Source organism: Carassius gibelio, chromosome A23, assembly GCF_023724105.1.
Source record: "Carassius gibelio isolate Cgi1373 ecotype wild population from Czech Republic chromosome A23, carGib1.2-hapl.c, whole genome shotgun sequence".
NCBI lineage: Eukaryota > Metazoa > Chordata > Actinopteri > Cypriniformes > Cyprinidae > Carassius > Carassius gibelio.
Genome location: NC_068393.1, coordinates 12,527,736 through 12,552,721, shown reverse-complemented (window position 1 = coordinate 12,552,721; position 24,986 = coordinate 12,527,736). Strand labels below are relative to the sequence as shown.

Below are 24,986 nucleotides of genomic sequence, written 5' to 3'. Positions count from 1 at the left end.
TTAGATTCAATTCTTTTATTAACGCCATGATCGTTTCTGGTTTGACCTCTGTGGCTTGCTGTGAACTTTCAGATTGCAGAGAAGACTGAGATTGAAATAGCTGAGTCGAGGGAGGGCTACAGAGCCATTGCTAAGCACTCCTCCATCCTCTTCTTCAGTATCGCAGACCTGGCCAACATCGACCCCATGTATCAATACTCTCTCAACTGGTTTGTCAACCTCTATGTCAGCTCAATACATGACAGGTGAGGTATAACTGCACATGAGTTGAAAAATTCGGCATCAGTCATTTTAATTTGTGTTATTTTCTTTTAATTGTGCATATGGATTCCACAGCAATAAATCAAAGAATCTAGAGAAGAGACTCCGATACCTGATTGATCATTTCACCTATAACCTATACTGCAATGTGTGCCGTTCGCTCTTTGAGAAGGACAAACTCCTCTTCTCGTTCTTGCTCTGTTCTAACCTACTGCTGTAAGTTCAAACTTTAATACAGTCCTGAACATTACTACATAAAAACAACACTATCAGATTTCCTAGTGACCTGATGAAACGTATGTCCAAGTATATATGGTCTTTATTGAATCTGTGCACTAAACTTGATCTTTCTAAGGGCTAAGAAGGAGATTGAGTACTCTGAATTTAAGTTCCTGCTCACTGGAGGTGTGGGTCTGCAGAACAATGTCGCCAACCCTGATCCAGACTGGCTGCCTGATAAGAGCTGGGATGAGATCTGCCGGGCCAGTGATCTTCCTGCCCTTCAGGGCCTCAAGTATGAAATGACTGAAATGTTACATTTGCATGTTTCGTTTATGAATGCTTCTGCATTTGATACTGACGCATTCTTTTCACTAAATATAGGGAGAGCTTTATCAAGAGTCCTGAGAGTTTCCTGCCAATTTATGACAGCAAGGAGCCATACAACACAGCTTTGCCCAAACCCTGGTGTGATAAACTCAATGAGCTTCAAAAAATGATCATTTACCGAAGCCTTAGACCTGATAAAGTGAGTTTTCATTGAGTTTAAAATTATGTTCTTATCATAGTCCATTAAAAAGTGATAAAAGCAGCACATCACTAACAGTAAAAAAAATTTTCCAAGTTATTTTAATTTCACTTTATCCTTTCTTCAAAGATTGACCTAGCAATCAGCAAATTTGTGACTGACAAACTGGGAAAGAGATTTGTTGAACCACCTCCATTTGATCTCAGTAAGAGCTACATTGACTCCAACTGCACCATTCCTCTGGTGTTTGTACTCTCTCCTGGAGCAGATCCTATGGCTAGTGAGTGCTTTATTACTCAAGTTAAATAGGACATTTCTCTTTCATGAATTACATTTAGGGTAGATAAAGCCATATCTACACTGACTTTATAAATGGTTACAGAAAAAAACTGGGCATCATACTAAACGACTGAGCATTACACACTGCCAGACTTTTAAGTAATTCAGAATGCAATAAACTCATGCAGAAACATAAAGCTTGTTGCAAGGAGAAAAAGAAGTCAAAAGTGTGTGCGCATCATACACTGCATTTGTCAGCTCCAACTGCCTAAAATCTGGCGACTTGTTTTGACATGTGGCTACTAGCATTGACTCATCAAAACTGCAAATCGGGGCAAAAGTTGTGTGGTGTATTCCAGCCTTTTCTAAATTTTTTTTTTTTTTTTTACATCCAGTCTTTAGTGGTAAATTAAACTGCTAAAAATTTACCCCTCCATATTTAAAAAAAAAACAACATGCGGTGCAGCCATTTAGAAGTCATTTTCAGTTAATGATGTCACAGAATTGACCAGTATTTCGAAACTGGTATGTGAATGGTGCTTTACCAAAAGAAAGACGGAATGTCCTTGCCTGTGTGAACAGCACATTTTTGTATTTACCGGTAAAGTCATTCCGATAATTTTACAATTTACTGATATTACTGTGTGAAAGGGGCTATTGAACAGACATGACCAAAAACACGCATATTTAACTGACAGTTAGAGAATAGCACAAACAGAATTCAGGATATGTATGAAATCAATTTCTTCAACTTATGTCAACTAGGTTTGGCGAAGTGTAAAACCTGTCAAGCACACATTCCAGTCAAAATTTCCCTTCTTTTTAGGTCTCCTGAAATATGCCAATGATAAGAACATGGGTGGCTCCCAGTTTAAATCCATCTCTCTGGGACAAGGCCAGGGTCCCATAGCAGTGAAGTTGATCCGCTCGGCTATGAAAGAGGGCACCTGGGTGTGCTTGCAAAACTGCCACCTGGCTGTGTCCTGGATGTCCACTCTGGAGAAGATCTGTGAGGACCTCACCCCTGAAACATGCCATTCAAACTTTCGTCTTTGGCTCACCAGCTACCCATCACCAATGGTACCCATGGGGCACTTATATTGACAATTGCCTTTTTCCTCATTCAGTTTGTGAGTTTTTTTTTTGTTTGTTTTTTGTCAGTTTCCAGTGACCATTTTGCAGAATGGAGTGAAGATGACCAATGAGCCTCCTACTGGATTGAGGTTAAACCTGTTGCAGTCGTATCTGTCAGATCCCATCTCTGACCCAGAGTTCTTTGCAGCCTGTCCTAACAAAGAGCTAGTGAGTAAAGTGACTGTCTGCAGTCTTATGTTGACTCATGTTTCAGATATAAGGATGTTTTATTACTGACTATTGTTTTATAGGTCTGGGAGAAACTCCTGTATGGGGTTTGCTTCTTCCATGCTCTTGTCCAGGAGAGAAAAAAGTTTGGGCCATTGGGATGGAACATTCCTTATGGATTTAACGAGTCAGATTTACGCATCAGTATCAGACAGCTGCAGGTAAAACACTTGAATTTCCACCACAGTGTCATTTCTACTTTATAATGTGTTGTTTAATTAAAATAACATTTCCAAAATATAAAAATGACTCCTTGATCTTTCTAAGGCTAATTTCATAACTAGCATTTTAAGTATCCTAGTAAATACAATTAAATATCTCACATTTCAAATTTTTCCAACTTTAGAAAAATGTTTGTTGTGGAAATCCTATTAGAACAGGGATGGTAGTAATTTAAATCATTCTAATATATGGTTTTGCTGCTCAAGAAACATTTCTAATTATCAGTGTTGAAAATGGTTGTGCTGCTTACAATTTTTTTGTCGAAACATTCATACAGAGACATGGCATTTGTTCAAAAGGACAGGATTAATTCAATAATACATTTATTTACTGTCACTTGTGATCAATTTAATTAATTGCTGTAACTGAAGAAAAGTATTAATTTCTTTAAGAAAAAAATCTTAATCTGTCATGTACTGCTCTGAGACACTAAGGCTGAGGATCCAAACCTAGTGTTCATCCAGAGGGTAATCCACAATCATGATGCAAACACAGGCAACAAAAACAGGCAAAAAGAAAAAAAGTCCAAACAATAACAAGAAACACAAGTTTCACAAGTCTTTCGAGACCCGAATCTGCTTTTGATCGACAAGATCGGGAACAAACCACACAATCACACATCTGTCTTAAACTAGCATCCGCTTTTTTTCATGACCAAAATAACATAATAATGTCAGAGAGATGTTACAACACATTACAAGAACAGAACAATAACAACTTTTAAATATTTATTATAATTATATTAAAGGGGGGGTGAAATGCTATTTCATGCATACTGAGTTTTTTACACTGTTAAAGAGTTGGATTCCCATGCTAAACATGGACAAAGTTTCAAAAATTAAGTTGTACGTTTGAAGGAGTATTTTTGTTCCCAATATACTCCTTCCGGTTTGTCACAAGTTTTGGAAAGTTTTTTTCGAGTATGGCTCTGTGTGGCGTTAGATGGAGCAGAATTTCCTTATATGGGTCCTAAGGGCACGTCTGCCGGAAGAGCGCGTGCTCCCGTATAGCGAGGCTGAGCAGCACAGACATTTCACTGATCAGAGCGATTCACTGATCTGAGCGAGAGCGTCGCGAAAAGTCACAAAAGAAGTGTGTTTTTGGTTGCCAGGGCAAGACAACCCTGCACAGATTACCAAAAAAAAAAAACAGCATTAAGGGACCAGTGGATGGAGTTTATTTTTACAGAGCATCAACGGAGTTGTGCAAGTGTTTTTGTTTGTTCCCTGCATTTCGAAGATGCTTGTTTTACAAACAAGGCCCAGTTTGACGACGGATTTGCATATCGTTTATTTCTTAAGGATGATTCAATCCCAACGAAAAAGGGTCACGATCGTGTGTTGGAACCGCATGCGGTGAGTAAAACTGCTTAAAATATCTCTGCCTCCTTGTTGGTGCATCCGCCTCCCATGCCGAGACCTGGGTTCGAGCCCCGCTCGGAGCGAGTCGTTGCTGCTGCTGCTCTTGTTAAATTTCAGCCTCTGGATCTGATTCTGGATCATAAATAAACGGCTGAATCTGACTGTAAGCCATGGTTTGTTCTGGATGATGGTTTTTCCCTCACGGTGTCACAGCTCCAAACGCTCTCAACGCAAAAGCCTACTGGCGCTCGTGATTCTTTAGCTCCGCCCACACGTCACGCCTCCAGCCGATCGTTTTTTTCCGGGAAAAATCGGTACAGACTATCTTTCTCTTATGAATATAATAAAACTAAAGACTTTTTGGAGTTATGAAGGATGCAGTACTACTCTATAGGTACTCAAGATTAACAGGATATTGAATGAAAACGAGCATTTCACCCCCCCCCCCCCTCCCCCCTCCCTTTAATGCTTCTCGCGGTATTCAAACCTAAAGTGACAACTTTAGTTCTGACAACATGCCAGGTGTGCACACTAACCACTCCCCCAACAAAATACATATGTTATACTTTGTAAATTTCCTTAAATTATTCATTGTCAATACTATTTCAGGGCAATACTTGAAAATGACCACTAGGTGTCAACTTAGAGACAAGTTTGTCATGAAGCTTCCCTCTACCCACCACTAGACATAAGCCTCTAAAAGAAAACGTCGCCAGACAAATGAACAAGGAAACACGGATATACACTTGTGTTTCCTTGTTCATTTGTCTGGTAATGTTTTCCTGTGTCTTGATTTAGTCTGCCCATTTATTCAGCCTTCGTGTCTCTGACCCGTTTATGACGGAAGACTTCACAATGAATGACTGAATGAAGCAGGCTATATATAGGGTGAGCAGACAGGGTTAAGGAGACACAGGTGCAAACAATAAGTGCTGATGAGTCTGTGCAAAGGATTATGGTAAATGAAGTCCAAGACTGAGTGACCGAGTCATGGGATGGAGTGCCCTCTGGTGGTTATCAAGGGTACTCCAGCTGGTGATCGTGAAATTGGTAGTGTGAATAATTTTTACACAAAGCATATTGTAATTGTTTATGCTTATTTCATTCATTGTTCATATCATCATAGTGTTAAGAAAAAGTTGTGGGTTGATTAATGTTACTGTCTTTCTCTCTTTTTGTTCCGTAGCTCTTTGTGAACGAGTATGAGGAGGTTCCCTTTGAGGCCATCACGTATCTGACTGGAGAGTGTAACTATGGGGGGCGTGTAACAGATGACTGGGACCGCCGCCTCCTCATGACAGTCCTCGCTGACTTCTACAATAAAGACATTATCGACCACCCACGCTACTCCTTCTCCCCCAGTGGCAATTATCACGCACCACCAAAGTCCATCTATGAAGACTATGTGGAGTTTATCAAGGTATGGATTTATGTGATGACACAGTAGCTGCTAACCAAGGACTGAATTCAAACTCTGATGAAACAGCTCAATACAATGCACTGCATTTGCTCCACAGAACCTACCTTCTTCCCAGCATCCCGAGGTGTTTGGCATGCATGAGAATGTAGACATCTCCAAAGACCTTCAACAGACAAAACTACTATTTGATTCCCTCACCCTGACCCAGGGTGGCGGCTCAAAGGGAGGGGGCGGCACTGGCGGGGATACCACTCTACTAGACATTGCAAATGACATCCTGTCTAAAGTAACTCATCATTCATTAGGTTATCAGTTGTTATTGGGATGAAAAGGTATTTTGCATACGTGATTTATTGACATTCTGATTTTGGCCATGCAGCTTCCAGGTAACTTTGACATTGAGTCTGCCCTTGTCAAGTTTCCTGTGTGTTATGAGGAGAGCATGAATACAGTGCTCGTGCAAGAGATGCAGCGGTATAACAAGTGAGTCCTCGGAGCTCGTTTTAGATCCAAAATGTCTACAGAAACAATTCCATATATGATGTTTGTGTGCTTTCCTCTTGTAGTTTGAGCAGTACCATACGTGTGAGTCTGCAGAACCTGATAAAGGCCATTAAGGGGCTGGTGGTGATGGATGCAGAGCTAGAGGCTGTAGCTGGCAGTCTGCTGGTGGGGAAAGTGCCAGAAAAGTGGGCCAAATGCTCCTATCCTAGTCTCAAGCCATTGGGCGGCTATGTCAATGACTTCCTAGCTAGACTCAAATTTCTGCAGGTCAGTGATCATGCAGTCGATGGGGTCCAAAAGTATCAGACAACTAATGAAAATTCTATTATATTGCATATTCATATTTTCATGTGCATGTTTTGGTTAAAATTTTTATTTAAAAAAAATGTAACAATTTAAAGTTGTATCAAAATTTCTAACATTTTAATTTTATTTTTTTATATTTTCTAATATTGTTAGACATTAATATTTTTATTCAGCAAGGATGCATTAATCAAAAGTGACAGTAAATACATTTATTATGTTACAAAATATTAATATTTCAAATAAATGCTGCTCTTTTGACCTTCTATTTATAAAAATATTCTGAAAACAAATGCATCATAGTTTCCACAAAAATATTAAGCAGTACAACTTGAACATCAAATCAGCAAAAAAATGATTTCTGAAGGATTGTGTGACACTGAAGATTCAGCTCTGCCATTACAGTATATTTTATTTTTTATTAGTTCATGTCTCTCTTTGTCATATTCTTTTCCAGGAGTGGTATGACACGCAGAAGCCTCATGTATTCTGGTTGTCTGGGTTTTTCTTCACTCAAGCTTTCATAACAGGTGCCTTGCAGAATTACGCCAGGAAGTACTCCATCCCCATTGACCTGCTTGGCTTTAATTATGAGGTATGCCACTTCATTTTTAAGGCTGAAAGTACTTTCAGTAGATAAAAAAAAGAGATGATTTAAGAGCATTTGTTCTGTATTACTTTAGGTTCTGCCTTTTGACACCTCCGACTCATCTCCTGAAGATGGAGTCTACATTCATGGCCTGTTCCTGGATGGAGCTCGGTGGGATAGAAAAAGGCAAGAGTACCTTCCACAGCAGCAAGACACTGGAAATTATAGAATCATTTCTAAGCTATCGTTTTTTGTCATTAAATATGTTCTTCCTTGCAGTGGAGTGTTGGCTGAACAGTATCCCAAAGTTTTATTTGATGCAGTCCCTATCATCTGGATCAAACCAAGTAGGATTCTAAATTTTGTCATTACATCCATTTTATCACTTGATGTGTTTTGTAGTTTGCTCAGCTACCTCTCCAAACCTGTCTTTAGCGGATAAGAGGAACATGGAACAGCCCCACAGCATCTATGTGTGTCCCCTCTACAAGACTAGTGAGCGTAAAGGTACACTGTCCACCACTGGCCATTCAACCAACTTTGTCATCAGCATGCTGCTCCCTACCAGCAAGCGTCCTCAGCACTGGATCAAGAGAGGCGTGGCTTTACTCTGTCAGCTAGATGACTGACACCGAACCCCTTTATTGATTGTTTGTTTTCCACTGTCTTCATTAAAAATAATATCTCTGCAATTGATTTTTAATATCTTTTACTTACACAAACACTATCATACGACTGTTCTCTTTAAATGTCATTGTGTTTTTTTATTTGTGACAACTGGTGATTGATTCAGCATGGGGGATGATAGTGGTGAAGCATTAAGTACCTCCAGAATATATAATCTTATTTTGTTTTACAGAAGCTCCAAACAAGTGAAAAATATTTTTCAGTATAGAAATTGATCTACAGAGCACTTTCAGTCATGTAACATTAATATATTTGTTGTAGTCTACTTTCCATCACTGAAACATAATGGACACATTGCATTTAAGAGTAAAGTTTTTTCGCCACTCATATCTGCTGTGACTATTTCAAATAAATGCAACTTTCATAAGGATATTTTAATAACATTTATTAGGATATATTTAATGCATAATTTAGACTTTTTGCAAAAACACATCAGTAAAAAAAAAAAGATTGGGAATAGGAATATTCTGATTTTTTTTTTCCCCATTGTGATTTAACAATTAATACATCAGATAATGTGTATCTCTACTGGGATTGCTTTATTTAATCAATGCACAGCTTCCTGTTTCCTGTGTGTAGAGTTTGTGTTTTATACTGTCCACTGTGAATTTCAAAACAGTTTAATTCAAACAGACATTTGAATACAGGAGAAAGCATGGCTCATTGCAAGTGTTCCTATAAGAACACAAATGCTAAGAACATGAACTCTGATGTCAGCTGTCTGGCGGAGTAGAATTGCTAGATTGACTGTCACGCAGTGGGTCAAAGCCAGGTGTTGGTTGGCTGGCCCAGGCCCCATGTGCGTGTATTTTTAACCAGGCACAGATATAAATAGTTTTAAGACTGTAAAGCGACCAAAACACACAGCACAGATACAACTGCCACGACTGTTTTCAACATTTTCCATTGCCTCAGGTAGAAGAAACATTTGCCTTTGAATTAAGCATTTGTAAATTGATCATTCTTCCTAGATATTCTCTGCAGAAATAGATTGCATGGGATGTGTTGCATGTTTACGAAACATTCTTAAAGTATTTAGAAAATTATTTAAAGGATGACATTACCAAAGCTGCTAAATATGATGTTAGGCTCTTTTTACGTTCATTCTATGTATGAATTTGAAATCAAAAACAACACAGTTTTTAGTGCTGGTTATAACTTTTTGTAATTCAAGCCAGCTCAATAGAAACTAGAGAAGGTATTTTGAACTTTGGCTATTGGAAACCAAAGCTTGTATGGATATGCAATAGAGTCTGTTGCAAAAAAAAGAAAAACAAAGTTGACCTAGCATGATGCTTATCATGATACACATGATATACTACTGTATTTTTTCCTACATTAGACTTGTCTGTTTATTGCCAAATTCTGAAAAACCTTAACTAGAGGATATAAATGTGGATAAACATACTGATAACTTAAGTCACTTTTTGCACATTGTAAAGACACAGAAAAGGTAAATTATGTGGTTCTGATTACCGAATTAGAGTTTATTAGTGAAAGATGGAGGAAGTGTATGATGCTGCGGAGGATGACTGGGATGATGATGAAGATGAGGCCACTCAGTACATGATTGAACAGAGTCTACTGGAGTCCAGTAAACATGCTGATTCAGCTACCAGGTATAGTGAATTCACCACTTTTAACGGACTAATAGCGTGTGGCTAACATTTTGTTTGGATGTCTGAGCAGTGATCAATTGGACTGCATCGACCATGAGGAAATTTTCACCGCTATACAAGCTGGTAAGAGCTAAATCCTTCAGAAATGTTCATCAGCATTTTCAGTAAGTGCTGTGGAAGTTCTAGAGTCTTCATGATGCTCACTACATGTGTGATGTCAGGTAATGAGGACGCTCTGAAGGTCCTGGTGCAGCGTAAGGAGGCTCTGTCTAATGCAGACAGCAGGGGCTGGATACCTGTGCATGAGGCAGCGGTACAACACAAGAGGAGAATTCTGGAAATCACTTACGCAGGTCCATTAGATAAATATACTGTAGTTTATAGAAGCTTATTTTCTGCCACAGAAAAAGGCAGAATTGCAAGATGTTTAGAACTCACAACTGCAAGGAAAAAAGAGAGTACGTTTTATTTTTCTGTGGAAATAAGCTTCTATAATTGTCACCTCACTAAACTCCAAAAAACATGTTAAGTCATTGCTTACTGAGAATTCCTCATTCAGCATCTCCTCAGGGGTCAGGGCAATGCCGTACTCTGAGAGGGGAGACTCCGCTGTTTCTCGCCGTTGTCCATGGTCTCCGAGAGAATGCCACATTCCTGCTGCAGAACGGTTGTGACCCTGACTGCAAAAATGAGGATGACGATTCTGCATTGGTTGCAGGTGTGGAAGGCAGTGCTATTTTTAGCATACAGATTGCTTAGTAAGCGCACATTCTTTATTTAAGATTAGAACTGCAAGACTCTCTCTCTCTCTCTCTCTCTCTCTCTCTCTCTTTCAAAGATTTAAGTTGCATTTTTGTTTTAATTCATGTTATACTGATATATGACATTTTATGCTTCAGTCTATAGAGCATTCCTTAAGTTTAGCACCAAGCAAAGGAACCTAATCATTTAGTAACACTATTAAATGTAATTTTTAGCTAATCTAAAAATACATTAATATTTTTCAGACTGTAGCATAATATTGTGTTGCCTCAATTTGTTCTAAATGTTAATTGGGGCAGTTGTGGCCCAATGGTTAGAGAGTCTGACTTGTAACCAAGAGGTTGCAGGTTTGAGTCTCAGTACCGGCAGAAGTTGTAGGTTGGGGAAGTGAATGAATAGCGCTCTCGTCCACCTTCAATACCCACTACTAAGACACCGAATCCTCAGTGCTTCCCAGGTGCTGCAGCACAATGGCTGCCCATTACTCACTGCTCTGTGTGTGTGCATGCTGTGGATGGGTGAAATGAAGAGCACAAATTCGGAGACCATACGTGGCCAAAAAAAGGTGGGTAGGGACAACAAGAAGCTTTTTCCTGGGTTTGTGACACCACTAACCCTGATGTTCACATAAACCTTGCTCCCGTGAACATGCAACTACCTGTAATGGTAAGGGGGTGGGACATTTCTGGACAACGTGCACTAAGTGGTTAGCAACAACACAACAACAGCTTTTTTAAATGATCACTTAGCTTACACCCCATAAACACAATGAAGCCTTCGAAAAAAGCTGATCAACCACTCATTTAATTTAAAATTTTAGTTGATTTTAAATGTAAAATTATTACAAATTCTTTACTTAATTTTAAAAGTGTTATTTCTAGACCTGGAAAAGTCGTGTAAAATAATAACAATCCCAAATCATAGTGGCCATTTTTACAATAAATATATGTGTTTCTGGTTATGCCAAGCTCTAAAGTATCTCATCAGATAGAAATTGTGAGGAAAATATTTTTTAAATCCTCAATCATTTGAAGATTTTGTAAAATAAAGGGCCTTGTCAAAAAGGTTGAGAACCACTGATTTAAACTGATTGACTTTTTAGTCAATTGACTTTTTAGCTTTAATGTAGAGTACTGTAGAAATAAATTACATTTAATTTAAAAAGTACAAGCAATTAAAATAATTCTTATCGGTATTGGCCTGAATACATGAATTGACTTTTTTTCCAGCCATAAAGAATGACCAGTATGACCTGGCTCTGCTGCTGTTACGCTACAATGCCCGAGTGGACCAAAGAGGAAATCTTCAAAGAACCGCTCTACATGAAGCATCCGTGCTTGGCTTGGATAACTTTGTATACCTGCTCCTGCAATCTGGCGCTGACACAAATATCGTTGATGTCTGTGAACATACTCCTTTAGGACTTGCGGCTCAAGCTGGACATTTTAACGTTGTAGAGATTCTGCTTCAGAAAGGTGATTTTGAAATGTTCCTGTTGGTATCTATCCATCCATCCATCCATCCACCCACAGTATCAATCATTCTGTCTGTTTGTCAATCACTTTTAATAATATTGAATAACCCTCTCATGTTAAGGGGCCAGTGTGTGGTCCAAGCCTCAGTCTCCTGGTTCAGCCTCAGTTTTATTCGATGCCGCAGCTTCTGGAAACCCTGATATCATTTCACTGCTGCTGGAGTATGGAGCCGATCCCAATGTGCCCACCCACACCGGCCATCTCCCCATCCACCGTGCAGCCTACCGTGGACATCTGTTGTGAGTACCACACTGCTGAAGGGTTAATCAATGTAGTGTTCACCCTGAATACAACCAGTAGTCATGAAAAAAATCTCTTTTTGTGTCTTTCATAGAGCGCTGGAGCAGCTGATCCCTGTGACTAAGAAAGAGGTGATCAAAGAGAGCGGCATGAGCCCGTTACACTCCGCCGCTGCAGGCGGTCACTCTCAGTGTCTGGATCTGCTCCTGAGCTCTGGGTTTGACCCAAACTTCATGCTACACCCCAGAGTGCGCAGGAACTATGAGGACGAACGCAGGTCAGCGCTGTTCTTCGCTGTGTCGAATAATGATGTCCAGTCAGCGAGGCGGCTTTTAAAGGCCGGGGCCATGCCCAATCAAGACCCTGTCAACTGCCTGCAGGTGGCCATGCGACTGGGAAACTACGAGCTAATCAACACTCTGCTCCGCTATGGTGCCAATGTGAACTACTACTCCCGTGTCAACACCACCCACTTCCCTTCTGCCCTCCAGTACGCACTTAAGGATGAGGTGATGCTGCGTATGCTGCTCAATAATGGCTATGATGTGCAGCGCTGCTTTGACTGTCCGTATGGACAGGCCTCACATGTGCCTGTGGATTATGAGGGCTGGAGCGCTTCTGTCATCAAAGATGTTGTGGTAAGACCAGTTACTACTCATTTTATTCAGTATAAAGGGGTATGATCCGATGCTGTTAAAGAAATTATTCACCCAAAAATTTAGATGAAAATTAACTCGCCTTAATGTTGTTCCACACATGTACACTACCTTTCGAAGGTTTGAGGTTATATTTTTTAAATATAAATAAACACATTCAATTGTTCAAAACAACAGTGAAGAGAGTACAGTGACAGCAAAGACATTTATAATGTTACAAAAGATTACTATTTTTAAATCAGTACGGTTCTTTTGAACTTTCTAGTCATCAAAGTATCCTCAAAAAATGTCACGGTTTTCACACAAACATTAAGCACCACAAACTTTTTTTTTAATACTAATAATAATAAGAAATGTTTCTTGAGCAGCAAATCAGCAAATTAGAATGATTTTGGAAGGATCATGTGACACTCCATCACAAGAATAAATTACATTTTGAAATATATTACAAAATTGTAATCAATTTTTGCTGTTTTTACTGTATTTTTGATCAAAGAAATGCAACCACAAGAGACTTAAAATATTATATATATAAATCTTATATGTATAACTTTGTCTGCAAAACAAAGATGCGAAACACATATTTTGAAGAATATTTAGGTCCAAACAAAACTGAACCCCAATGACTTTAAAAAAGAATGTCTTATTTTGTGAAGTCACACAGGTTTGGAACAACATGAGGGTGAATAAATGATGACAGATGTTTTATTTTGGGTGGACGGTTCCTTTAAGGTGCCGACAAGTCTAAACTCTCTTTTTTTCAGTTCTGTGAGGTGATCACAGTGTACTGGCTCAAACACATCTCAGCCCAGGTAGTGAGAATCATGCTGGATTACGTTGATCATGTGACTCTCTGCTCCAAACTGAAGAGTGTTCTGGTTGAGCAAAAACAGTGGCAGGAAATATGTAAGATACAAGGTGAGTCTCCTGTCACATCTGGAGATCATATTCAGATACTGTTATCTTTAGTGAGATCCAGAAAACCTATAACTTGAAATTGTCAGTAAAACTAAAAGTTCTTAAAGGGGGGGTGAAATGCTCGTTTTCACTCAATATCCTGTTAATCTTGAGTACCTATAGAGTAGTACTGCATCCTTCATAACTCCAAAAAGTCTTTAGTTTTATTATATTCATAAGAGAAAGATAGTCAGTACCGATTTATCCCGGAAAAACACGAGCCGCTGGAGGCGTGATGTGTGGGCGGAGCTAAAGAATCACGAGCGCCAGTAGGCTTGAAAGCGTTTGGAAGCTGTGACATTACCTTGAGGACAAAACCATCATCCAAAACAAACCATGGCTAACAGTCAGATTCAGGGTATATTTATGATCCAGAATCAGATCCAGAGGCTGAAACTGAACGAGAGCAGCAGCAGCAACGACTCGCTCTGAGCGGGGCTCGAACCTGGGTCTCTGGCATGGAAGGGGACGCACTAACAAGAAGGCAGAGATATTTGAAGCAGTTTTACTCACCGCCTGTGGTTCCATCACACGATCGTGACCCTTTTTCGTTGGGATTGCATCTTCCTTAAGAAATAAACGATACGCAAATCCGTCATCAAACTGGGCCTTGTTTGTAAAACAAGCATCTTCGAAATGCAGGGAAGGAACAAACACAAACACTTGCACAACTCCGTTGATGCTCTGTAAAAATAAACTCCATCCACTGGTCCCTTAGTGCTGTTTTTTTTTTTTTGGTAATCTGTGCAGGGTTGTCTTGCCCTGGCAACCAAAAATACACTCCTTTTGTGACTTTTCGCGACGCTCTCGGTCTGATCAGTGAAGTCTGTTGTGCTCTCAGTGCTCTGCTATACGGGAGCGCGCGCTCTTCCGGCAGAAGTGCGTCAGGACCCATATAAGGAAATTCCGCTCCATCTAACGTCACACAGACCCATACTCGAAAAAAACTTTCCGAAACTTGTGACAAACCGGAAGGAGTATTTTTGGAACAGAAATACTCCTTCAAACGTACAACTTAATTTTTGAAACTTTGTCCATGTTTAGCATGGGAATCCAACTCTTTAACAGTGTAAAAAAACTCAGTATGCATGAAATAGCATTTCACCCCCCCTTTAAAAGTTCTGTGTTATACTTGTCATAAAGTGAGCAGATATTTCGATTGAAATGAGTGTACAGAGTGTATTAATGTATGTTCTCTGCTCATCAGAAAACGCACGAAGCCTGAAGCATCTCTGCAGACTGAAGATCCGTGACAGTTTGGGCCGCTTGCGTCTGAGGGCTCCAGTTTTTATCAGTTTCCTGCCTCTCCCTGCCAGTCTCAAAGACTACATTCGCTTCAAAGAGTATGATATTTACAGCAGAGGAAGTGTGACAGAAGAGTAAAATGAGAACATGAGTCCATGAGAAGCTGATATAAAACTTTTTATTTGAATATAAACTTTTAATAAAAAAAAAAAACGAAAAAATAGTATCATATTAATTTGTTTTTAAAATGAATATCCAGATATAGTGGTGTCCAAAAATCTAAGAAAACACTGGAAATCTGTTATTAATTTTTTTTTTTTTTTAATGGATAGTTCACTCCAAAATGTGTATACAATAGAAGTCAGTCGGTTCCACAGTTTGGTTACACACATTCTTCAAACTTTCTTCTTTTGTGTTCACATGGAAGGAAGAAACCCTTAGCATTGGAACAACTTCAGGTTGAGTAAATGATGGCAGATTTTTTTTTTTTATAATTATGGGGTAAACTGTTGCTTTTAATGTGGAAAGACATGGAAAGTTTAGGATTCGGACTCATTTAAATTAGAATTGTGCAATATCTAGATGAATAATTAAATGAGCACACTGATGTTCTTCAGCTGAAGCTCATGCTCTTTAGATAAAATCAGATCATGCTGGAGAACGTGAGTGTAGTGTCCAGAGTGCTGCTCCCATTAAAGCCGAGGGGTTACTAAATATGAAGAATTCTTAAATTCAACATCTCTCAAATTATACTGATGATAAAGTAATGAAATATTTGTTGTACTGTTAGAAAAAAATAAGCATTTTCACTAGCAACTGCAATGTATTTGAGTTGTGAGAATATATGATTTGAATAGGCTAATGAAAGCCTGTGTTAGAAAGAATTATGTAATATTTTTCCTCAGTCTTTTCATTTCATGTTTCGAAATGTGGTCATATTGCACGGAATTAATGTGGATGGTTCTGGTTGCGAAGAAGAGCACAGACATTAATTTCCTCAAAGGGTCACTGTCTGACAACTCGACGATTCGATCTTGGCCCCCATTCTCTGTGGCACTGCTCGCGCGCCAGCGATCAGAGCTCACGGTCTCGACGTCTAGCCGCTGCGCAGTTCACAGCAGCGCCGATGGGGGGCGTCCGCCTCCGTGAGTGTAAACACAGTGACGCCAGAGTTTTGCAGCGGTGGGGAAAGCATACGTCACAGGCATAATGGCGGAGACTGGTTGAGAAGGAGAATTACTCCGTGAAGCGGCACTGAAACCAACTTCATCGCCAGCTGACGAGGTGACCGCTGGTCCGAAAAAATGGCTTGCAATTTCAGCCAGGAGAGAAAAATCGACAAGGAGAGCAGCAAGGCCGGCGGCCTAACCTTGGAGGATGGCGATAGCAAGAAGCAATTGTTGTCAGCCTCTAGCACGGCCACATCCAAGCAAAATGGCGATCAAGCTGGATGTGAAGACGAGCAAATGTCTGAACAAGATGCTTCTGAGCGACGGAGGGCAGGGCTGTCGGACCTAAAAAACTGCGGCGGCTCGCCCTCGACACTAACGTTACCGAGGTCGGCCGAGGATCTGCCAAGGCGGAATTTTCAGATTCCTAGGAAAATCAAGGAGCGGAGAGGTTGTATGTCCCATTGCTACCACTACTACTGCCATTCCCGAAATGGACAGTTTCTGTTTAACAGCCTGCAAGTTCGCTAAAAGCACGCTCTTTGCCGCTTCGAGACAAAATAATAGACCTGTATTGAAAACTAAACAGGCGAGCTATATAACGCACCACGTGATTAGCCCGAAAGGTTTGCACTACTGTTACTAAATGGATTTTTAGCTAGTGCACCGCTCGAAGCTGCAGGTTAATAAGTAAAGCGCGCTCATGCAGCTCGAACAGCACGTGAGGATCTGATCCGTTGCACGCGGCCGCGCGAGTCATTTAACGGAAACCTCGAAGACGTGCATTTAGTCCGGTGTCATTGCTTTGCTAGCTGGCTCCACACTCCTCCTCCCACACCATACAGTGCTGCCACCCCACATGACACACTTCTTCCCTCCTCATCAATGGCAGCAGTGTGATTCAGTTGACCACTGCATGCATTTCCCCTTCAGTCTTCATGCACGACTGTTAGAAACACCTGTCAGTCCTGTGCAGCCGGCCTTATTAGGACACACACCGCCATTCATTCTCGTATCTATTTCCTTATAGCGCAAAAGAAATATCAAATCTAGTAAACAGAAGAGCGCTGCTTGAATGAAATCGAAACCGTGCCAGACTGGGAGGAGCTTGTAGTAGTTATGCATGGCAGCTTTCACTTTGGCATCTTGCTTGGCATTTGTTGGCAAAGTGCTCTATCTTTTGTTATATAAAGGAAGGAGTTGAAAAACAGATCAGACACTAAATTGTTTTTTAAACGGCAAATTATGACTTTTGTAAATGTTTTGGCCATTATGTCCACTAACTGGTCGATTAATGCAAGTTCCAAAATATTTGATTTAATTAGTTTTAGCTAATTTGTATTAATCCTTGTGACATGTATTATTATTTTTTTTTTCCATTCAACAATCCTGTTTCTCATAATGGCAGCATTATTTTATGTAAATTTCACTGTCAGGCATCGCAAAACCTGGCAACACTTTATTTTAAGGTGCTGTTGTTACACATGTAACCTGTACTTACGATTATAACAACAATTAATTATGCATAATTACATGAAAGTAACCTTAAGCCAAACCCTAACCATGTAGTAAGTACATGTAGTTAATTAATATTACTCGGCGCTTAAATCTATAATTACACTGTAACAAGGATGCATCAAAATAAAGTGTAACCAACTTTACAATAAGGATCATTAGTTAACATTAGTTAACATATATACTAGCTTTGATGTATATCTTGTAATGCACTGAACTGCAGGATGTTTCACATTGTGGAGAGTGTCTGTCAGGTTATGTATGACTCAACTATGCATTCGGATGAAAATAAAATAACGCCAGTTTTTTTCCTTATTTTCTTGACAGTTTCTTATTTGAATGCATCGATGTCTTTTGAGCTCTGTCTTTCATGTGTGCTGTCTTCCAGGTCTCCTTCAACAATTGTCTCCAGATTCCAGAGAGTTTGAGGACGTCGCGAAGCTTCTGTCCACGTTCTACCTGGACACCAACTCCCGTGGGACTTTCACTTACACTAAAGCTTCTCTCATTCACAACGAGCTCCTGGAGAAAGAGGTGAGCGCTGAGTGAAAGTCAATTCGTTGATGTTGATAAACCGTATTTCTGTTCACAGTTGCGAAAGACTAGATGATTGAAATTGTCCCCGGGCCGCTTGGGAGCTGTTTTCAGTGAATCAAAAACTGACATGGAATAATTTGTCTTTTCTCATAGTTCATCGAGAAGAAAAGGGAATTGAAGCAGAATGGCAGGACCGAGGCAGAGCTCGCAGAATCTTATGCTTTTCTGCTGCCTGATAAGAATAAGGTGAGGCTGTGTTATTGCATTTAGCAATAGTCTTGATCAAAAGCATGACTTTAACCAAAGTAATATCTGTTGGTTTCTATCAGGTTCAGTGGGTCTGCGAAAAGGGTCTTTCTGTCGGACATTCGCGGGTCAACAATCTGGGAAGCCCTGTCAAAGGTCAGCGTTTGTATCTGTTTATATCTGTTTTGCTGGGAGGACTCCGGTCACTTGATCTTGTGGTTTGGAGTAGTTGAATTGGTCAGGGCCAAAAAACCACTGTTGCGTAATTTAAGATAAATGTTAATGAGCCAAACTCGCTACGGACGTGCATTTTTGCGTGGATAAAACTGTTTGTAAAGTAACATCTGTTTTATATATTGGTCACCCCATAACCTCTTTTCTATAAACATCAGAGCATGTTTGAGGTTTTTGGAAGTAACATAATGTTCAATTTTGTTCTTGGCTGAGTGATCAGCCAATTTCTGATTCAGGATCTTTGTATGGTTTAGTGAAGCAGGTGCTGTGTGTTTTACTCCCAAACCCAGCATCTTATGAACGTGTCTTGGAGTGCTTTAACTGGTCAAATGAAATAGTTTCTGCAAATATTGAATCTTAGCAAACTCTATGAGAGACTCTGCATTCCGAATGGATTGCTAACACATTTTGAGGGATTACCCGAAGGCTTTTTGTGGCTTACGGGAATGTCTCCCCAAGTAACTCTCATATCATTGATTGCTGCTTTTTCTATTTTTAGGGGTTTACCTCTCCAAATACTCAGATTTGTTACAGATGAATCCATTTGAAGTGGGAGCCACTGGAGACATAATCATATTTAAAATCATGAAGGTAAGTCATTGACATTTACATTCACCATGAATCAAATTTGACTGTGGTAGTGCTTTAATTTTATAATGCATAATTTCAAAATGCTCAGTAATGCTGTTTTGTCTTGCAGGGTAAAGTGAAGACAATATTTGAGAACATGCCCAAAAACAATCTTGAGCCGACCCTTAAATACGACAGCCATGTATTTAAAAATGCCAGCAAAGTGACCTCATTATTGTCCTATAGGGCCTTTGAGCACACTCAGGTAAGCGTTTCATTTCGTTTTTCAGTTTGAACTTCTGTTTTGGATCATTTGAGCCGATAGATGAACTGTTATAACGGATTCCTCTCTGTTTTATTCCAGCAATACTTTTATGAATTTGCTTTTGAGGAGCTCAGGTCAAGGCCCAGGCATGTGTTGCCGTATGCGGTTGTGTCTTTTCAATACAAAGGCAAAGAGTCGGCCACGGCCACACACAGGTATAAACAAGCTCACTGATGACTTGCGTAGAAAAAGCAATGACCATCTGTCAAGGTTTTATTTGAATTTGAGCGGTTTGTTTTCTCTTTTAGTAGATTAAACAGCACGTTACATGAAGGGCAAAGAGGTATGATTTGTTTTTTCCCTTCATGGCAGATCATAAAATGAAAAGATGGGTGTATCATCTGACTTATTGTTTTATAACTTAATTTGTTGCTGTAGTTCGGCGAAGATATACGGTTTGGAGTGGCTCGCTGGTGAATAAGGGAGAAGAGGTCTATCAAGTGTACATCCGGTCTTCAAGTCTCACTCACCTTCCACTTAAACTGTGAGCCGTCTTTTGTTTTGCTAATGAAGTTTTGAAGTTTGCATTGTTTTTAAATGTGTATAAATATATATTTTTTTACTTTTCAGCCCGGACAAGCTTGACATTAATATGGCTATGCATCTCGACCAAGTCAAGAGAAAGATCCCGCCTGTGTTGCTGTCATGGGAAGCGTACAGTGGATCACGAGAGGGTAGGAGGATGCTTTTCAGCCTGACAGATGCCACAACATTTGATGTGGCGCCATTGACATGATGATAATGTGTTGTGGTATTTTGCAGCATTTAAGTGCGGGATGTACTGTGGCCTGTATGAGGTCATGGGGAGAAGTAAACAGGAAAACAGCCTCTCGGGACTGTTGCACCGACTTGAGAGAGAAAGAATGGTGAGCTCATTCACAGCCCACTTTACACTTGATTGCATTAATGTCTGCAGGTTTACTCTCGCATGACATCACTGCCATCTCTCTCCCCTGTATACCATGTCTTCGGTCTGTTGATAGAATCTGCGTCACCGATCTGACATGCAGAATTTAAACTGCCCGTGTTTTATTATAGCCATGCTATAATTAAACTCTTCACTCTAGGTTTTGGTGAAGCCATTGATAGACAAAGGATTTCTCTTCCTCCTTTCGTCTTCTCAGTTGCACACTGCCACTGGTAGGTTTATGCATCGCTTTTAAACCCGTATGTGACACTGACAGCGTGACTGTTGCGTGGAATAACAGAAGCGGTCTGTTTTTGTTTCTTTAAAGAGCGACGAGGAAGAAATGACAGGGTTTTGCAGGCGCTTTTTGTATTTCAAGAGCAAAGAATCATCTCGAAGTTGAGTAAGTGTCTCTTTTATGTCTGTTTATTGAAGTGTCTTTGTATTAAGTGTGTATTTGCTATTGATTCTTCTTGGGGTTTTTTTTAGTGTCGAAGAACTCTGGAGTAAATGAGGACTCTCTTGCTCCACTAGAGCCTAAAGACACAATCAGCCATCAAATAGACGATTTTGTACCTGCCCTGCATCATGGCTTCTACAAGCTGCGTGCCAATCCACCCAAAGAGCTTGCGGTGGGGCTGAAACAGCAGGTGCTGGACTACCTCAGCCAGAAAGAGCAAGGTGTCATACGGCCTTTCCACATAGCAGAGTACCGGCACAGTTTGGACGACCGGACTAACCAACACCCGGCACCTCGTCCTAAGAATATGGATGTGGCACTGAACTCTTACATATTTGGTCCAGGACAGTTCCAGCTGCCTGTGGAAGCGCTGCAGCAGGATCTGATGGACAGCCGACAAGGGGCAGCGTCTCCCCCAGCCGGTGCAGAAGAGTACAGTCCTGTCTCAGACTGGGGAGGGTCGGATAGACAGGTGCCGGGTAGCAGCACGATTGGGGTTTCTCAGTCTAACGGTGGCGCTCAGAGGTCACAGGGAGAGTACGACAAAGAAAAGATGGAGAAATTGCTAAAGCTGATACAGTTACATAAGCGGACTTTGGGCAAGGATGAGGGGAGCGGGACGGAAAGAGAAGAGGACTGGGACACGGCCGGCCTGAAGAGGAGGCTGGAGAGGGACGGTCCTGGGGGCGTGAGCAAGTACCTTAGGACGGGACTGCTGAATGGAGAGCCAGGAAGAGGTGAGTTTGCGCCAAACGAATGTAAGGGAAGGTACAACATGATTCTGGGAACCCTGTGTAAGAAAACTCATGGAAATGAATAAAAGTACTGAATATGAATTCTCACTTTAAAACGATATTTTAAATGTTTCATTTATTCTATTATTTAAAAAACAAAACAAAGATGTTATTTAGGGTAACAGCCTTATTTTTTGTGGTGATTATTAGAAAACTTTTTTTCCGTGTAAAAAATGAAGACTTCAGTTTAAAAATATATATATTTCTAGACCTGCATAGGAAAATGACCTGAAATGATTCTTCTATTAAATGCTGTAAATAAAGGTGAAAAGCATCAGTTCCCGTACATTTGAAGTGTTTATTTGTGCCTGTATTTACTCACACAAAAGAGCTCCAGCACCAGAGTATAACTGCTGTTGCTCTGAGACATGAGATCCTTGTTGACATCTGGTTTCCGTTTGTGTTAGTGGTGATGGACAGCATGGGGCTGTGTGACACGGACCTGCGGGAGCGTGTGTCTCAGAGTGCCACCCTCCGAGACACGCACGCCTTGCTTAAACTCTTCCTCAGCACGCTTAACAGGATGGCCCAAAGCTCGGACACTGCCAGCAGCCAGCCTCCGATACTACCCAAAAGCGTAGAGGGACATGACCCCGGTGACTCAGCCGCTCACTGTGACCTTGACCTGCGTGGCAGACGTGCTGATGAAGAGCAGGTTAACCAGGATTACTTGGAGCTGTGGACTGTTCCTCATAATATATCTAATGCCACGCTCAATTGTTTTTTTTGTTAACCTGTAGTATGTGTGTTTAGGATCCGATGGCCTGCAGCAGGGGCAGTGTGGATGTGTACAGTCCCTCGTCCAGTCTGGAGCAGCAGCCCTCCTGTCAAGCAGAAGCCTCACATCAAAGTCACCATCTCTGGAGAACATCCAGCAGAGGTCCGGCCTAACCTGCATGCTTGCGACATAGAATTATTTTTATTATTATTATGATTAACGTAAAAAAAAATTATGTTATGTATATGTTCTTTATATACACCACTGTTCAAAAGTTTGGGGTTGGTTAGTTGTTTTCAGATGTTTCTTATGCTCTCCAAGGCTGGATTTATTCAATCAAAAACACAGTAGAACTACAATACAATTTAAATATCTGTTTTCTATTTAATATAATGCAATTCTTTTTTTAAATGTCATTTATTCCTATAATGGCAAAATACAGAGATCTTTTGTAAGATTATAAATGTCTTTTGATCAATTTAATAAAAGTGTTAATTTTTTTAGCAATAACCTTTCTTTAGAAAGTGTATAACTAAAGACTATAGAATACTCAAGACATGTCACTCGTATAGTTTTGAATGGGAAAAAAATGCAACACTCAATATGGGCGTGCCATTGAAGGAAGCCCCTCCTTCTGAATAAAAGAACCAATCGCTAATCGGTAAAGTCATCACATCATTGCACCTGGTTGCTATAGAAACAGTCACCTTTCTGGAGATGTGCGCTTAAGACTGCGTATGCTCACTGGCCGGTCTAGCCTTAAAAATAAGCTTTTTTAATGCTATTTGAGCAAAAGAAACAACATTGATGTGACAGTTGTGGTAAAATTTTTATAAGTGGTTTTAAAAATGAAATTGAATCATAAGCTTGGTGCACAGCTTTGGAGAATCTGATGTTTCCCCATTCAAAAAGAAAGGAGCTGCACTTGCAGCCGAGAGGCGTTTCAAAGATGGCCACTGAGTGAAGTGACAATCCCTCAATTCCTGGAGGGCCGGAGCCCTGCAGAGTTCAGATTCAACCCTAATTAAACACACCTGATCCAACTAATCAATTCTTTCAGGCTTTTTTGAAAACTACTTGGTATGTGTGTTGGAGCAGGGTTAGAACAAAACTCTGCAGGGCTCCGGCCCTCCAGGAATTGAGTTTGGCACCCCTGCCTTAAAGGAACTTTGTCATAATATTATCAAAGTCATTACAGTTAAAGCAATGCGTTTACATACCTTTAAAAAATGTATTGATTTAAGTGTGCTGCCTTTCAGAGTCAAGTCTTGCAAAAACTTGCAAAACCCTCAAACACTTATACAGTGCAAAAATCTGCATTAATGTAGATAATAAAATGACCAAACTAATATACATAATGTGTTTTTAGTTCCAGAGGGAGTTGGTGAACCTAGTTTGATTGGAGGGGAGAAGCAGGTACACTCTACAAGGAAAGTAGTCGACACTATCCTCGACAGTGAGTTCCAGAACCTCTGCACAGGGATCCAGAAACTGATGGACGCCCAAGATATAATTTACAACTCTCAGCCACCTTTGCTGCGATGTGACGATCAGGCTAAATGGTCAAGCTCGCCATTCTCACCTTTTGTGTCCAAATATGTCTCGCCGCTGCCAGTGCAGGGCTACGTTAACACGCTCTGTGAAAAGATGAGCCGTTTGATCCAGGCTCCCATGGCATCTGTACCTGTGGCTGTTGTGTCACCGCCTGCTGTTGCCCCAGTGCCCGCCCCTTTGCCACCTGCCCCGCCCCCTTCTGCCATGCCAGCTCCTGCCCAACCCACACTGCCCTCACCTCCTGCTCATCCTCACACTAAAACATCATCTCCAGTGCTTAAGTCTCAGGCTTTGTCGAGCAAGCCACAAGCTACCCTCAAACCTCCTCCTTCAGGCAAGCATCTCCTCGTCACTGTTAAAGAGCGCCGCCGGTTTACAGCAGAAAAATCAGCTGACCCCAAGAGTACAGATGTGGTGGAAAATCCTATGTGCTCCCCATCATCTGCAAGTGCCAGTCAACCTCCAGTTGCTCCAGTCCCAGAGATTCCCTCAGAGCCTACTCATGCAGGAACCTCAAGCACTGCGGGAGGCAGCGTTATTGGGCAAATCAAGCCTGATGTTTTGTGCACACTGATGGAGATCATGCAGAAAAATGCAGTAAAGTTTTACATTCAAAGAGGAAATGAGGAGAGTGAACTCTGCGCTGAGATCAAGGTCTGAAAGTATAAAATGTCAGAATATTCAGTGTGGCCTGATACATTTGACTAACCTTTGAAATGCATTATCTTTAAGCTGCTTTGTTTGGTTTTACAGGAGTATTTAAGAAGCCTTGGCAACATCGAGTGCAATCCACAGAATTACCTAGAGAGTAAAAGTCAGCAGAAGTTCATGATCATTATTCAGAATGAGGATATAGCCGCTCATGTACATAAGGTAACTGTTTTTTTTTTAACCTAGTTAATTAGTTGCACTATGCAAACTGAGACGCTTCCATTTTGAGACCTTGTTCCCTCTATACTCCATTTAGATCCCAGCACTGGTGTCTCTAAAGAAATTGCCCACAGTTTACTTTGCTGGAGTGGACAGCCTGGATGATGTGAAAAATCGCACTTACAATGAGCTTTTCGTGTCTGGAGGTCTCATTGTGTCGGATGAGCTCATTCTCAAGCCTGACAATATAACACTAGGTGAGCGCTAAAGGTAGCATGTAGAGGGGTTTACAACATCTTCATGCACCAGCTTGTTGAAACAATCCCCCTCTTCTTGT

General features: G+C 40.7%; 3 protein-coding genes across 7 annotated transcripts in view; all 3 read left to right on the top strand.

Annotated features, from left to right (window-relative positions):
- Positions 1 to 7,741, top strand: part of dnah12 (dynein, axonemal, heavy chain 12) — a 29,209-nt gene extending 21,468 nt beyond the window's left edge. Inside the window, exons 59-74 of the mRNA XM_052540372.1 lie at positions 73 to 245; positions 337 to 477; positions 617 to 775; positions 865 to 1,009; positions 1,139 to 1,289; positions 2,115 to 2,368; positions 2,450 to 2,590; positions 2,674 to 2,811; positions 5,420 to 5,653; positions 5,751 to 5,939; positions 6,033 to 6,136; positions 6,220 to 6,424; positions 6,918 to 7,055; positions 7,144 to 7,235; positions 7,329 to 7,396; positions 7,485 to 7,741. Of these exons, the coding sequence (XP_052396332.1) occupies positions 73 to 245; positions 337 to 477; positions 617 to 775; positions 865 to 1,009; positions 1,139 to 1,289; positions 2,115 to 2,368; positions 2,450 to 2,590; positions 2,674 to 2,811; positions 5,420 to 5,653; positions 5,751 to 5,939; positions 6,033 to 6,136; positions 6,220 to 6,424; positions 6,918 to 7,055; positions 7,144 to 7,235; positions 7,329 to 7,396; positions 7,485 to 7,678 (2,526 nt within the window). The 3' untranslated portion in view covers positions 7,679 to 7,741. The remainder of the gene's footprint in view (positions 1 to 72; positions 246 to 336; positions 478 to 616; positions 776 to 864; positions 1,010 to 1,138; positions 1,290 to 2,114; positions 2,369 to 2,449; positions 2,591 to 2,673; positions 2,812 to 5,419; positions 5,654 to 5,750; positions 5,940 to 6,032; positions 6,137 to 6,219; positions 6,425 to 6,917; positions 7,056 to 7,143; positions 7,236 to 7,328; positions 7,397 to 7,484) is intronic.
- Positions 7,742 to 8,566: 825 nt separating this feature from the next.
- On the top strand, positions 8,567 to 15,579 carry LOC127944452 (dynein axonemal heavy chain 12-like). 2 transcript variants are annotated; one of them, XM_052540369.1, is made up of 10 exons: positions 8,567 to 8,651; positions 9,221 to 9,355; positions 9,426 to 9,478; positions 9,577 to 9,708; positions 9,915 to 10,073; positions 11,347 to 11,592; positions 11,714 to 11,891; positions 11,987 to 12,530; positions 13,313 to 13,466; positions 14,713 to 15,579. In XM_052540369.1, the coding sequence occupies exons 2-10, from the start codon at positions 9,237 to 9,239 to the stop codon at positions 14,886 to 14,888; spliced, it is 1,761 nt and encodes a 586-aa protein (XP_052396329.1). In that variant the 5' UTR covers positions 8,567 to 8,651; positions 9,221 to 9,236; the 3' UTR covers positions 14,889 to 15,579. The 2 variants fall into 2 exon arrangements, with proteins under 2 accessions (XP_052396329.1, XP_052396331.1); XM_052540371.1 differs by lacking the exon at positions 8,567 to 8,651 and having other exon boundaries at positions 9,226 to 9,478; positions 9,926 to 10,073.
- Positions 15,580 to 15,912: 333 nt separating this feature from the next.
- Positions 15,913 to 24,986, top strand: part of LOC127944450 (protein TASOR) — an 11,814-nt gene continuing 2,740 nt past the window's right edge. The window contains exons 1-19 of one of the 4 annotated variants that reach the window (XM_052540368.1): positions 15,913 to 16,370; positions 17,823 to 17,968; positions 18,125 to 18,217; positions 18,301 to 18,373; positions 18,951 to 19,042; positions 19,152 to 19,286; positions 19,386 to 19,501; positions 19,598 to 19,629; positions 19,725 to 19,830; positions 19,917 to 20,020; positions 20,109 to 20,212; positions 20,414 to 20,486; positions 20,582 to 20,656; positions 20,743 to 21,450; positions 21,915 to 22,162; positions 22,261 to 22,387; positions 23,595 to 24,433; positions 24,533 to 24,652; positions 24,747 to 24,906. In XM_052540368.1, the coding sequence (XP_052396328.1) occupies positions 16,055 to 16,370; positions 17,823 to 17,968; positions 18,125 to 18,217; positions 18,301 to 18,373; positions 18,951 to 19,042; positions 19,152 to 19,286; positions 19,386 to 19,501; positions 19,598 to 19,629; positions 19,725 to 19,830; positions 19,917 to 20,020; positions 20,109 to 20,212; positions 20,414 to 20,486; positions 20,582 to 20,656; positions 20,743 to 21,450; positions 21,915 to 22,162; positions 22,261 to 22,387; positions 23,595 to 24,433; positions 24,533 to 24,652; positions 24,747 to 24,906 (3,667 nt within the window). In that variant the 5' untranslated portion in view covers positions 15,913 to 16,054. Of the gene's footprint in view, positions 16,374 to 17,822; positions 17,969 to 18,124; positions 18,218 to 18,300; positions 18,374 to 18,950; positions 19,043 to 19,151; positions 19,287 to 19,385; positions 19,502 to 19,594; positions 19,630 to 19,724; positions 19,831 to 19,916; positions 20,021 to 20,108; positions 20,213 to 20,413; positions 20,487 to 20,581; positions 20,657 to 20,742; positions 21,451 to 21,914; positions 22,163 to 22,260; positions 22,388 to 23,594; positions 24,434 to 24,532; positions 24,653 to 24,746; positions 24,907 to 24,986 lie in introns of all 4 variants that reach the window. The other 3 variants (XM_052540366.1, XM_052540367.1, XM_052540365.1) reach the window with 3 other exon arrangements.

Excerpts from the sequence above, each read along its gene's own strand:
- LOC127944452 (XM_052540369.1), top strand. The coding sequence starts at position 9,237 with ATGGAGGAAGTGTATGATGCTGCGGAGGATGACTGGGATGATGATGAA. Across the intron at positions 9,479-9,576 it reads TTTCACCGCTATACAAGCTG|GTAATGAGGACGCTCTGAAG; the intron begins GTAAGAGCTAAA and ends GTGTGATGTCAG. Across the intron at positions 10,074-11,346 it reads CGATTCTGCATTGGTTGCAG|CCATAAAGAATGACCAGTAT; the intron begins GTGTGGAAGGCA and ends CTTTTTTTCCAG.